This window comes from Anas acuta, chromosome 16 (genome assembly GCF_963932015.1).
Source record: "Anas acuta chromosome 16, bAnaAcu1.1, whole genome shotgun sequence".
Classification (NCBI taxonomy): Eukaryota; Metazoa; Chordata; class Aves; order Anseriformes; family Anatidae; genus Anas; species Anas acuta.
This window is the reverse complement of record NC_088994.1, coordinates 14487711-14501635: the sequence shown is the minus strand read 5'-3', so window position 1 is coordinate 14501635 and position 13925 is coordinate 14487711. Positions and strand designations below refer to the sequence as shown.

General features: G+C 45.2%; 1 protein-coding gene across 3 annotated transcripts in view; it reads left to right on the top strand.

The window, feature by feature from the left end:
- The window catches only part of NKAIN4 (sodium/potassium transporting ATPase interacting 4), a 47141-nt gene that overhangs the window by 29423 nt on the left and 3793 nt on the right, over window positions 1–13925 (top strand). For 2 of the 3 annotated variants that reach the window (XM_068700358.1, XM_068700357.1), the window contains exons 4-6: window positions 1982–2179; window positions 8172–8232; window positions 11407–11491. In XM_068700358.1, coding sequence (XP_068556459.1) covers window positions 1982–2179; window positions 8172–8232; window positions 11407–11491 — 344 coding nt within the window. The remainder of the gene's footprint in view (window positions 1–1981; window positions 2180–8171; window positions 8233–11406; window positions 11492–13925) is intronic. The other variant, XM_068700359.1, reaches the window with a different exon arrangement.

The following is a 13925-nucleotide window of genomic DNA, read 5'->3' as shown; positions in this document are numbered from 1 at the left end:
TCTGTGAGAAGAGCCCAGCAGCTTGGAGGGCTGGCTGGCTGCAGGGGGAAGAGCTTTTCTGGGAAAATCCGTGTGTCAGAACATGCAAAGCTGGGAGAGAAAGAGCAAGCTTTGCAGAAAAGATGCGATTTGGTTGATATATGGGATCTCTGTGGGCCACCGAAGAGCAATGCCCAGCAGAGGGAGCAAGCTGGAGACTCTTCCGTCAAAACTGCCAAGAAGCTGCACGAGCAAACTCCAGCAATGTAGATGGCACAGCTCCTTGCAGGGTGTTATCCTGGAGCTGCCAACCTAATTATTTCCCTTGGCCTTAAAAACGCAGGCAGCTCCCTTTAAATTCCCAACTGTTAATAGTTTTCTCTATTGTCTTTCCTTTGCCATTCAGGCTGCTCGTGCGCTGGTGCCATCCTTCATCTCCATGCCCTCCTCCATCTACTGTAAAACATCCCATCTGCTGCGGTGATTATGTCGGGAACTTGGCAGCTGCCTCCTCACTTAATTGTCCACATTTCTTAACATGTGCTTCCTGCAGCATATTTTAATAACAGCTTTGCAAACTGTTTCTTAGGATCCGTGGTGCAGCGGAGGGTACCCACACAATGCGCGCGCTGGGGCGGTCGGTCTCTATTCACGAGTTATCTGGCTGGCGTTCAGGTTTTCTGCTCTTGTAACTCAAATTTGCCCCTGGATACAAACATGGGTATGCAGAAGTGTATCTGCAGGCTTACCTGGCTACGCTGCCTGTACTGGAAGCAGAGACGAGTCCTCTGGGCTGAGGGCAATGCAGAGCCTGGAGTGGCTGCTCTCATCCCGCGCTGCTCTCATCCCATTTTTCCCTCTGGACTGTGGGGAACTAAGGCAGAGGAGCTGCCACGTTTGGATTCCTGTGTTAGGAAGTGAATACCCCAAGCTCTGCTGCTGTTCTGGGAGCTGCTTCTTTCCTGCAGCGGTCTGCACGACCCTGGCATGACCAGTGCCAAGTAGCACACGGATAGGTGCTAAAAGCTTTAGAAACAGTTGGCTGGGTGCGTGAATCCAAAACATATTCCTACCCTGTAGAGACGCATGACTTCTCTGCCTGATCTGTTTTGTAATCTAACCTTCGGAATAAAACTTCCACTCCCTTGTGGCTGATTCTGCATCAGAGTGACCCGAGAGGCCTGCCGGGGGCACCCAGCACTTAGCACTCGTCTATGGAGCGATGTGGCTGATCTTTCCTGACCCACTCTGTCAGCTCTCAGTTTGTGTTTTGCCATCTGCAGGGAGGGCTTTGCCGTGTCCCATAGGCTCAAAATCCCAAAGCGCTCTGGACGCTCCAGCAGGTCTCATGCTTTTCTCGTGTGTTATTTTGAAATCAGCAGCTGGTTGCACACAACTCCTGCACTACTTGTGTGATGTTTCACCACATAACCCCCACAATGGCATTATTTATTGAACTAGCGAAGCTCAGACTAAAACAAAAAAAGCCTCTCTTGAAGTAGAGCTCATAAGGAATTGCAGCAAAAGTGTTTGTAAGAAGCTGCAGCGGTCACTGAGGTCAGCTCAGCTGGGTAACTTGACCTGAGGCTGTCAGTGCTAGGGTCAACAGAAGAAGCAGAAACACCAGATGTCAGGAGTGGAAGGAAATGGGACAGTTAGAAACAGTAGGGGAACTTGGTAGGTGGGTTAAAAGCTAGGAACACAAGAAGATCTGCTGGGTTTTGAGATTTGCTTTGGGGTGATGAAGTTTATCTCTTTCATTTCTCTGTGTTGCTTCCATGCCCATAGCACAAGGTTCTGTGACGGGGTGCTCTGTGCTCTCATTTGCCTTTTTCTTCCAGATTTGAAATCTAACATCAATGCATTTTGATCAGTGCTAGTGTTTCTTGAGGGTGGGGATCTCAGAAGCTTTAGGTTTTCCGTTGATTTAATGACCCCCATCTGGCAGCACATCAGATGCTCTTGGAGTAAGTGGAGATCTCTTTGCAACTCTTCTCTCTAGGACAGCGAACTCTTGACATTTAACATCTCCCGGCACCAGTCGTGGTGGAGTGAAAATGGTCCCGGCTGCGTAAGAAAGGAGGCTTCGATGTCTGGCATCAAAGGACTGGACAGCCATTCGTACGTCTCGGTGATAGGCTGTGCCCTGGAGTACCGGTACATCGAGGTCATGCACAGCTCCTTCCAGATCCTGATCGCGGTGAGTACGCTGCTGAGCCCACCTGAGCCACTGCTGAGGAGATGCCCTTTGTCTTTTCCAGGCACAGAGGCTGGCCTACACTTTGCATCCCAGTTTATATCACCTGATTGCAAATGCCTTTGGAAATGTTCTTATTTGTTTGCTTGTTCATGGGTTCTTATGAATGATATTGCTAGAGAAACTGGACATGCACAGCAGCAGCCCAACAAGTAGGGGTATCACACAACCAGCCAGCAACAAGTCACCCTGCACCCCTGCTGGGCTTTATGCTGGTAATGTTTGGTGGGTTTTTCTTCAGGGAAAAGGATCCGACCTAAAGTGTCTGCGAGTTGCTTCAATGCACGTGTATGAGAAAGGAAAACCAATGCATCCAGAAGATCAGAGCTCGTTTTCTTATATAAAGAGCTGTTAGGTGGAGCAGGATTGCTGCTGATCCAGTGCTGTTCCTGAATTTGGTGAGACAACTGACACAGTTTGAAGTCAGAACAGGTGGACCTGAAGTGCAGAAGTGTCACCGTTAGCATCCTCCTACACACCTGAGGTGCCACAATCACCACGTCCCAGGCTCAAGGTCCAGCCAACAACTAGTCCTGATGTGGACCAGGACAGGGCCTTGTTTCAGGGTGTCTCACTGACTTAGGCAGCTTGTCCTGAGCTCAGTGCTCACACTGCTACTCATCAGTCTGTGTCTCCAGGAGTGTTTTCTGCTTCCCTGGGGCACAGGCCAGTACTCCCTCTGCATCTGTAAACCACCACAAGGGGCCAGCTGGGGAGACAGGAGGGAACCATAAGATAAAATATGATTTAGGTAAATATTTTCTCTATCCTTTTCCCCGAGACTTAACTCGCAGTGGGTTTTTACATCCTAAACCCTGGAAATGAGGGTAAAATATTTGTATGCAAGGAAGCCATATGGGCTGAGCTGTGCAGAGTGAGGTAAATTTGTGCTTGTCCTGTAATAAAAGCAGAATATTGAAGCCCCAGGCCTGTAGCTCCTGCCAGCTCTGAAATGCTCATATAATTTTGTCATGTAGTGGGAAAAACAGAGCTTTTCCCCTCTGCTTTGCTGAGGTAAGGCAGAAAGAAGCCTTTTCGTATTCTCACTCAGACCTCGCCTGAAACCAGTCAGCCACTTCTCTCCCTTCTTAGTCTCTGAGGGTCAAACTCTTTGATCCCTGCCAGGATCTCTTTCTGTGCTCTTTATCTCATTTTAAGGCAGATTTTATTACAGGCTGCCGTCCTTCCCAGAGCGCCAGGCAGGTACTGAGCAGCAGGCTGGCAGAGAGGCCAGATCGATAGTACAAAAACCACGCGGAGGAGCTGAGGGCTCGGGGGATGCAGCCAGGGACATGACCCAGTTCCCTCCTCATCTCCCACGCATTTGAGACCTCAGTAGTCAGCACCGTTTTAAGGGGGAAGGACAAGCAAAATTGTCCCATTCTGCTGGTTTTGCTTTGTTCAGTGGTTTTTAGAAGTTGTTGGGTAGTTCTTTTTTTCCCTTTTTTTTTTTTTAATTTATTTTTTAAATTCCAGATACAGTAGTGTGATATCCATGTTCTTTATGCAGTACCCAGCTGAGGAGACTTCTTTACTTCTTTTCTGGAAGTCCCAATTCCTCGAGTCTCCCGAGGACCTACAGTGCACCGTGCTGTGTGCCTGGGGAAGGCTGAGCTCATCTCACTGGATTTCATCGTGCATGCCAAAGCGGAGGGAAAGCAAACCTTAGCCCATATGGCAACCCCAGTACTGGCTGTCATCTTGACTCCTGCTGGCTATATTATCCCACTCCTGGGTGTACGTTTGAGGAAGATGCATAAGGTCTCAGTCTGCTTTTGTTCAGAGCTTGTCTGTACCCCTCAAAGGCAAAAGCAGCTCCTTTAATCTGGAGAGGGATCAAACTTGGGTACATCAGTCACCACACACGAGACGGGTAGCTGTAGGGCCCAGAATGAAAATCTTGCTCAGTGCTTGAGCACCGAAGACACCGGAGGAAAAGCTCCAATTAGAACAAAAACTCTTGAAGTCTGTACTGGTGTAGAAATGTAACTGTAAAACTAATCCTAAGAACCTAATCAGGAAATGCAACAGCAGCCAGTGTCAAAAAATCTGCTTTGTTTTTATCTTACCAAGGATTCATCTTGCATCTCGCCAGCCAGCAGGGAGAGGAGCGATTTCTGGGTCTGAAATACCTGGCATAGCTCTGGGCCGCCCATATGGTAGTTCTGGGAGCGGGGAGGTCTAGGCTTTTCCTCAGGCTTCGTTGAATTGGGGTGGAAATTGGAAATATCTTCCCAACCGAGAGAGCTGCCTGTCTGCTGCTTTCGCTCAGACTGACAGGTTGGAAGGCTCCCAGGAAGGCGGCAGCTCAGGCTTTGACAGCAGATGTTATGTGAGAAGCAAGGCGCAGGAGATGCTCTGCTGTTGGCAGAAGCTAGATTTTCAGTGGTTGTAATTGCATCCAAAGAGTAAAGAAGGTCAGGGAATCAAAGGATTTTGCTCCATTTTGACTATCTGGCCACAATAGCTTTCTCACAGGCTGGCTTTGGCTTTCTTGTAGCTTGGGAATTGGTCAGAAGGCTCTTTATTTCCCCCCCAGTCTCTCAGTGAGAGCGCACATGCTTCATTAGCTCTGATTAGAAGTGAAACCTGGAGTACATCTGCCCTGGAGAAGGAGATTCTGCACATACTCTGTGGTGGGAAAAAAAAAAAAAAAAAAAAAAAAGAGCAATGGGAAGTTTCTCTTTTCTCCGGAGAGAAGAGTTGAAGAGCCCAGAATCTTCACCAGAACAGATGCAGATCAAAGCTAAGATTTTATTCAAGCAGCAGTAACACCTTCTAAAATTTGCCTTCCCATCCTTCAAGTATTTTGTACGCTTGCAGCCAGCTGGTCCCTCCCGTTAGATCTTCCTGTAACTCACTCTTTGTGCCTCTAGTCCTTTACCTCAGTGCTGCTCTTCCATGAACACTCTTCAACTCAGTATTTAAAAGTTAACTTCAGACGACCGAGGAACTGGTTTGTTGCCTTGTTCTTTAGGAACACACACTGCCTTTTCTGCTCTGTTTATCAGCCGGCACAATGCTTGGGACATCCCAGCTCCATCCCCTTGCTCCATCCTCTCCCTTGCTCGGCAGCGTGTGCGTTCCCAGGCTGTCCGACGGGCTGACTGAACACACCTGCCTGCGACATGTGTTCCTAATAAAAAGCTTAATCGGATACTTGTGCAGCCTGGAGGAAGCTGGTACTGAACACACAGAACAAGTGGAGAAACAGCAGCAGAGGCTAAAGCCCGGGAACATTCTTTGGGGAATTAGGGCAATAGCTTAGTGTCGTTTTACATCACTGACTTCTCCCCTCCTATTCCACCTTTCCTGTGTGATTCACAAAGATCTAAGAATTCCTGCTATTTATTTCCCTGGGATGGCAGAGCTTAAAACCCTCTTACTGAAATCAGCAATGAAAACCACGTTTTGAGCAAGAGCAAAATTACTTCTGAATTCTTGGCCTTTGAAGCCTTCTGCTCAGTGTTAATTACTGCTAACCATGGTGGTGTCTGGGGGCTCGACACATCTTCATCAAGAATGCAGTCAGAAGGGAACCACTGCTGTCTCTTGGAGTCTAATCACGGCGTGCTCCAGCAGACTCTTCCACTGAGAACAACTGGGCGATAGGAACGGTGTTTCTCTGTAACTGCTTCATTCACAATTCACGCAGGAAGCAAGATGCAGGGAGTCCCAGGAGCTCACATCACCCCTGAGGTGATACCGTTAATTACAGTTTAGGTCAGCCAGTGTAAAAATGTGCTCACGTTTATCTTGTAGGTCTCTTCCCTCCTTTGCCATGGAAAATCTCCTACTCTGGGCAGGCTGTAAGACTTGCAGAAATTATTTGAATCAAAAAAAAATGTTCAGCTGAATAAGCAATTTATTATTGATGAAACTCTTGTCAAGAAGGAATGGGTTATAAGGTAAACACAAAGAAAAATTTTAACATCAGTCAGGTCAGTTTGAAACTTTTATCAGGAAATAAAAACAAAACTCTCTGCTCCAACAGAGCTGGAATTAGGAGTTCCCTGACCCAGATATCAGGAACGGCAACCTTAGATAAGGTTTGTGTGCATATGTTATAGCATATAATAATAGTGGATGATTGATGCCATTTTGCATGGCAGTTAATCCAAAGTTCCTGCTCTGGGGCATGACAGAAAATCTGGGGAAGGAGAAAGCTCCTGTGGAATCAGAGCATGCGTTCAAGATGCATCTTCCCTGCGTGGGTATTTGTGTGTGTGTCAGCCCTGTGATTTGGCCTTATCTCTTGTGAAATACAAACGGCTGGACCTTCAAACTCAAAAAATGTCAGAGCTACCTCTACTGCACTGAGGTACGGGGACGTGTTTCCATAGGGCCCACCCAGAGCTGGCTCGTCTCTAGGATGATTATAGGAGATGTAAAGGCAATACAGGGTTTGATGATGCTACAGAAATATTCCATTCCCTTCCAACAAGATCTCTTTTGTCTGGGAGAGCTGGAGAAATCAAGAATGCCTTATAACTCCCCAGTAGAAATCTCATTATCTTGCCTTTTGTTTTCTGCTGTGATGTATTTTTCTGTCATATTAAAAATGAATGGACTCTACTTTCCGAGCTTCACCATGCATCATTCTGTCTTCCCTTGGAGTGAGTCACTGCATGTTACATCCTAGCTCTTGTTCAGGAGAATTGAGTTCACAGTGGAAAACAATTACGCCTCACAATAACTTTACTAATACGGTTACTGTCAACCAAGATCTCGCTAAGTGGGGTGCTATGTAAAGATGTAAAATGAAGGATGGAGAGGATATTTGATTACCAGGAAGAAGGCAGAGCAAAATAAAACCTTGCTGAATCTAGAATGCTTAATTCCCACAGTACCAAAAGCTTATTTCTCTTTTCAGGCTGGGTAACAACTTGCTACTGAAATTGAACACGGCAGTTCGGATACTTCAGAGCTCCTACAAAGCTCTATCAACTAAGCACAGACCCGCTGGGCTCCCACAAATTGCTTTTTTAACGTTCACTCTAGTTTTCTGCTCAAAACGCTGCTCCGAGCAATGGGTTGACATGAGGGCCGTGCCATGCCAGGACGGCTATTTGAGAGGCACCCCCGTTGTGTTACTGCTCCTTCCCCATGTCTGTTCTCCTCCCAGGAGCTGGCAGTTTCCTGCTAGCCTCTGCAGTTTGTGAAGTAAGACCATCACTGCCGTCTTGCTTGTTTTTCACCATGCCCCAGCCCGTTTACTTTGCAGGCCCAATGCTTGATTACTCCATGCAGCAGTGTCTATTCTCCATAGAAAGACCCTTAGAAAATGGGGACCTAGAGTAAGACTGGGATTTCCTTCCAATGAACTTCAGATCTCCAAGCCTACATTACAAAAGATCTCAGTGGCTCTAAACGTTGCTGCCAGTACAGCACTGTTCTCATGGTTAAGTAAGTTTCCACCTCATCTGCATAAAAACTGCTCACGTCTTTTTGATTGCTCCTACACCAGTGTAATTTCTCTTCCCTTTCATTCCCCTTATCACAGGAATACAGAGCTGAGGAGCTGAACCTCTGTTAATAAAACCTGAACCTCTGGTAATAAAACCTATCCCTGTATGTAGAGGTCTGTCTAAAATGTTCCCTCAGTTCCTACATCCCCATCACTTCTTACAGAGCATAAACTTAGTTTCAATATCAACAAAGCCAGCCCATGTTCTTGACAACCATTCTAGTGACAGCGGGTCGCAATCTGCAGGTGAGGATGGGTCAAGTTTTGAGCTTTGAGTCTGCTGCCAGCAGTGTCCTCCTCTAAGCCTCCACCTGTACTCCCCACCTCACAGCCAATATGACTTGGCTCCACCATTACGGTAGTGCTGCCAAGTGGAGAATAAATATTGGCTGCTAACGTCATGCCAAGTGGGTTTTGACCAGCCGGGTAAGATTGATGCTGAAATGATTTATTCTCTCTATTTTCCAGCTGGTGGGCTTTGTCTACGCCTGTTATGTTGTTAGTGTTTTTACAGAAGAAGAAGACAGCTGTAAGTATTTATCAACAGAACCCCTGGAAAGGGTTTATTAAATTTACTTTCTATCTCAGATGTTCATCTATCAAGAACAAGTTGTCATCAGACTACTTTCCATCTCTCCCTTTATGTGGTGTGGTCCTGCCTACCTTGCAAGGATCAGCTGTTTTTACTGTGTGATATTTCTCCCCACGTCACTAAGTGTTACGTGCTGTAATCTGGCTACTCTTCCAACACAAAAAAAAGCGTGGTGTTAGCTACTCACTCAGGCTAGGCTTCAGAGAAACTGGGCAGCTTCTTCTGTTCTTAGACTTCTATAGCTGAAGAGTAATGCCACTGAAATTTAAGCAGGAGAAACTACAGCAAAGCCTGGTACTCAGCTGGGCCACCTGCTGAGTATCATGTGCCATAAGCTGAGGATGAAGCAGAGCATGAGATTTCTTGCCAGGAACCATCCTGACCACTTAATTTAAAAGCAGAGGAAGCGCTGCATCTGAATTACGGGAAGGATGACGGAGCTGACTCTCGTGTTTGGTTGACAACTCTCTCAAGTGTCACACCTTCACTGTGATGGGTCAGAAAAGAGCAAAAATTCAGAGAATTCATAAGGATGGTTGGGTCTGCGGGATCTATCCAGACACCTGCAGCCTGGTCCTGTATTACTGCCCTTCTAAAATGCCCCCTGAGACCAATACTTTTGCAAACAAAAAATGGATGCGTAGGGATCAAATAAATGTGAATTCTGCTTTTTTTTGGCCTTTCTGTTTTTGAATTCAGAATGTTTAAATTGGAATATTCTTACTGAAATCAGTGGGTCTAGGCCAGTTCACTCCAGGTAAGGATCTGATTCAAAGGTTTTATACCCAAATATCACTTCCTTAAGATTTTTGTCAGGTTTGTGCAAGTAGCTCTGTTGTTTTAAAGAGCAGCTGGCATGGATGGTAGCTGAAAAATAACAGCTTTGAGCTGACTATTTGAAAGTATGTGAAGAATGTTGATTTCATACGGGTGAGATGAGCTGCATTGCTTATCTGACTTGTCCTCGTGTTTTGCTGTTGTTTCCTGTGCAGCTGAACTCATTCTGCTGGCTTTATTGATTATTTGTTCAGAGCTTGGAATTGCACTTAGTGAAGGCGCTTTGTTATAAGTAATATTTTTAAAAATATCCGATAGCTCTTCTGGTAGCTAAATAGCTTGAATTGTGAGCCTCTTTTGAATATTGCAAGGTAGTAACTTGACAGAGCTCGTTTTTTTGGGAGGGATCTGGTAGGAGAGGCAATCACATGGAAGGAAGCATTATCTAGAAACACAGAGTTGTTAATTCCAGGATACTTTTTATTTTTTTTTCCACTAACAAATTCCTTTTTCCTCCCAGTTTCCCAGCTTGGAGTTAAAATGCCAGCTTGAATAATTAACAATGACAAACCATCAATATTTCACACTCACAGTGGTAGATCCTTCCAGTGACCCGAACGAATTTGAGCTGCGTTTTAATTTTCTCTTCCATTTGTGGTTTCTTTTAAATGTTCCTTTGATATACAGCATGAAGTAATTACAAGTGCTGAGGCACATTAATCAGGAAGCTCATGCTAACGTGATTTTCATGAGAAAACACAGCAGTAGGGATCTACTAACACTGAACTGTGGGCAAGAGTATTTCAGGTGTCCTGATGCACTGAGATGTCTTGGTGGTAGCAACAGAGAACCACAGCTCAGACTTTCTCTTTAAGAAACTTGGCTTTTGGGTGCTTCCACGGTTGGGTGCTGAGATGAGATGACTTTGTTAAAGGTAACAGACAGTTACTGTAAATTGCATGTCGTTAAGAAGCCTTCCTAATTTAGATGCTGCACAATTGAGGTAATATAGTTAGCATCTGTTCTTTTAAAACTGCCAACTGTTCCAATTTTAAAATACTCTCAGTTTTTTTTAAGTGGCTAAGTGAAGTTCAATCTCACTGGAAGTGCTGGGAAGGATCCCAATAGTTTGCTTAGAATCTCTACAGATTTCACCCGCTAACTCACAGTTGTTCCAGAACCACAGTGTCAGCATGAGGCTACTCATCAAGATGGAATTTGTGAGGGTACATCCTCCTTGGGTTTCTAAATATATTTTTAGAGGGTTTTTTTTTTTTCACTTCTTATATATTTAATAAACATTTTTTCTATTTTTTTTTTTTTAATAAAAAGTATAGAGCTAAAATCTAAAATTACAGTGCCACCTTCAGGAAAGGAAAATGAACAGGCATTTATATAGTTAATAACATGCCAGTTATATATGGATGGGATAGCTTTTGTACTTCCAAACAAGATGCTCTAATTTGGCATGGAGAGGAGTCTAAGCTGGATATGTTTTAAAGGTTTTTGCAGGGCTCTCTAGGTCGATCACAAACCGTACCACATCATCCCCGCGCTGACCCCGCTGTGTTGGCCAAGCTTGGTAGCGCAGACTTGGCCTAATTTCAGGGGAACTAAGAGAGACTTGGAAAACTGCTCCATGGTTACTAAGGGGAATTGTCCCTTAAAACATTCCTGGTTTAGTTACATCGCCCTTCTGTGAGGACTGGAGAAGGGAAGCATTGTTCCGACTTGTATACAATTTAAAGAAATGGAGCTGGCAGAGGGGACCCGAAAAATAGCAGAGCTGCAGACAATGGGGTATTCGCAGCTCTCCAAAGCTGCTGTCGTCTGTCTTGCAGGAAAGACAAGTGGGGCAAGAAAATTCCCACTTCAGTATATAACCTTCATGGGGACCGCTGCGCTGCCAAATTCTCTGCTGGCATTTACTCACGAGCCAGCCCCCAGCTTCCTTCTCTCAGCACATCGCTGAACGGCCGAGGCTTTGGCAGCTCCCTTCCCTGTGAAGTCACGGCGTGGCAGCAATACCCGAGAAGGCTGAGGGAGGTCCTCTCGTTTTTCTGGAGCTTTTGTTTGGTTTAGGTCTTTTGTTAGCTCTCTGCTTTGGGTTCTGCATTAGCTGAATCTCCTCTTTGGCGTGCTTGTCCAGCCTCAGGGATCCATCCAGGAAAAGAGGGAGAACTTTCCACCTGGCAATCCATACCTGAAGAATCATTTTTTCTGTTCTCACTGATTTTTGTGTTATGCCATGACACGAACCGACTTTTCCTTTCATTTCCTTCCAACTTTCTGGCCATGTTTGTTTGTTTATTTGAGTTCTGATTTTTTTTTCAGTTGATTTCATTGGTGGATTTGATCCATTTCCTCTCTACCATGTCAATGAAAAACCCACCAACCTTTTGTTCAAGCAGACATACCTGTAAGTATCGTCTCCTACGCTAAGAGGCTGTGCATGCCTCTGAGCTTGACGGCTCAGGGGTGCCATTGGTTTGGGGTTTTTTCCTCCTCGCAGATTGATTTCTCCAGCAGGCTTTTCAGGCATGGAAGGAACAAACAAGTTGCAGAACACCAGGAAGGGTGAAACTGCCTTTGCTCAGCCCCTGGTTTCCAGGGCAAAGCTTGGCTGATGGCCGTGAGGTTTATAGGAAACACTTGGGCCAGCTGCAGGATGCTATTGTAAACAAGCTACTGGATGCTTTTCAGCAGAAAGAGGCTTTGAATGCTGCCTGAGCAGGTACAGGTAGGAGCTGTGAGGAAGCTGAGAATAAGTGATCGTTGAGAATAAGCCAGAGGGACAGCAGAGTATGATTCTCAATCCTGAAGTTAAATTATGGCACGTCAGGCTCAACGACAGATCTCTACCGGGGTAAAATAAATGCAGCTTCTAGTTATTTAAGCCATATCTCAGCTTTGTGGGCAGTCACAACTGAACTTACACTTGTGCATCCACGCAGTTTTGATCACTGGGCATCCTCCTATAACAGCACATCGAACTTTGATTCTTGTAACAGTTTCGCTCTGTATCTGCCCATGCTTCTAGAGAGCCTGTAAGGAGCAAAGCTAACCCACCAGCAAATTAAAATGAGTATTAATTTGTATGCAGGACAGGGCAAGTTTGCTCTTAAGGTTTCATTTGCGTTGGAATTCTGTTACCTACAAGAACAGCAGCTTTATTTGTGCCATCCCAAGAGCTCAGCTGAGAGGGGGGAGCAGGAAAGGGAGGCATCCTCAGCAGCTCCTCTCACGCCAGTGTAATAGAGCTGTTGTTGAAGTCCAGCTTCTGCCCTCAGCTCCTCTCCTTCCACTGCTGACAGCACACGAGTGCACTTCTACATGGTCCAGTTTAAAGCTGGTACTTATTGAGAATCTCAAACAAAGGCTAGCGTTATCCATTTAAAGCAGCAATAAGAGTGATTTTTTGGTGCTTCTTGCATCAAGCTGCCAGAAGGCAGTTCAGTCTGCAGGAATTTGTAAAAGCAGCCACCCAGGAAGGTTGTTTTGGGGAATAATATTAGTAGAGAGTTCTGCCAAAAAGAAAGATGTGAAGATGGGGGACAAAAGTGGGGTTGGAAGAAGAAAAACTACCCGCAGATAAATCTAGGTGTCGCCCTGTAACGTAGCACAAGACCAGAAGAATCAGTCATTGCTGCAAAGCAGTTAAATTCCCTGTAACTTTGGGGATGCAATAGCATTATTAGAAGGGATGCTACAGGAGATTAAATATTGATTTCCCTCTCATTTTGTCACAGTGGGATGGAACTTCCTACAGTCTGCAGAAGCCGTGGAACTTCTGTAGGCAGCTCCCTGATTTATTGTCTTGATGCAGTGGTGTGCTTTTACAGTATGGGGCTTGGGTTGCTTTTTTACTTAAAATGACAATTCCGTATGTGAAAAAAAGCTGGTAATTATGAAGTTTTCTGTATGGGGAGATGGTAATCCCCACTGAGAAGCTAGCAATGTAAAACTTCCTTACAAGGGTCTTAATAAGACGGTAAGCTACTGAAGTGCACAGCTAATTCCGTTCATTTCCATTGTTCAGACCATCACTCACGCACTGATAGCTTCTGCCAGCACAATATAATATTTCTCTCCTGACTAACTAGAGGTGAAAACAGCTGCTAAGGAGTAGATAAGATGACCCTCTATAAATTTCACAGCAGCCAAACACTAATTTTTGTTTATTCCAGACTAGTTATTGCCTCTCTTCCACATGCAGGAGTGGGAGTAGGAGTAGATCCCTACCTGATTCTCAGCTAACGATGCTATAGAGTTTTGCAACATGGGGCACTGAAGCTGTCCTTGTCCTGCTATGAAAGTAATTTAATGATGGCTGAAAACATTCTGTATCCTTCCAAGAAGATGCAAAACAACAAATACATCCAAATTCAAGTTTAATTTTTAGAGCAGCTAGGGGTCAGGAGCATGTGCTTTGTTTTTTCTCCTTTTTGTTGATGGAAGCCCTGAATGAAACCAAATACATTTTACAATTGACTCTGAGCTAACTGCAGCTATGAACTTCCATTTTTAATTTTAGGATGGCATCACCCCATTTGACAGTAGTCAGTTTGTCCTGATGATGATCTTGTCCTGTTGCCACAACTGTCTAACAGAATCGTTTTCATTCATTCCCTGTCTAATTGAATTACCCTCTACATGCTAGTTTTACCTGTCCTGTTCCAGTGAGATCACACTCCTTCCTCTCTTCTGTGTCCTCTCCCTTGTCTTGGCTTGCATATTTCCCTACTTTCTCTCTCCAAATTAGGGATTTCCATACTCTGAAGGCCCCCCAGAACAGTGACATTGACCTACACAGGTATGCAGAGCTTAAATCTGGGACTAGACCTGCTCTTGTA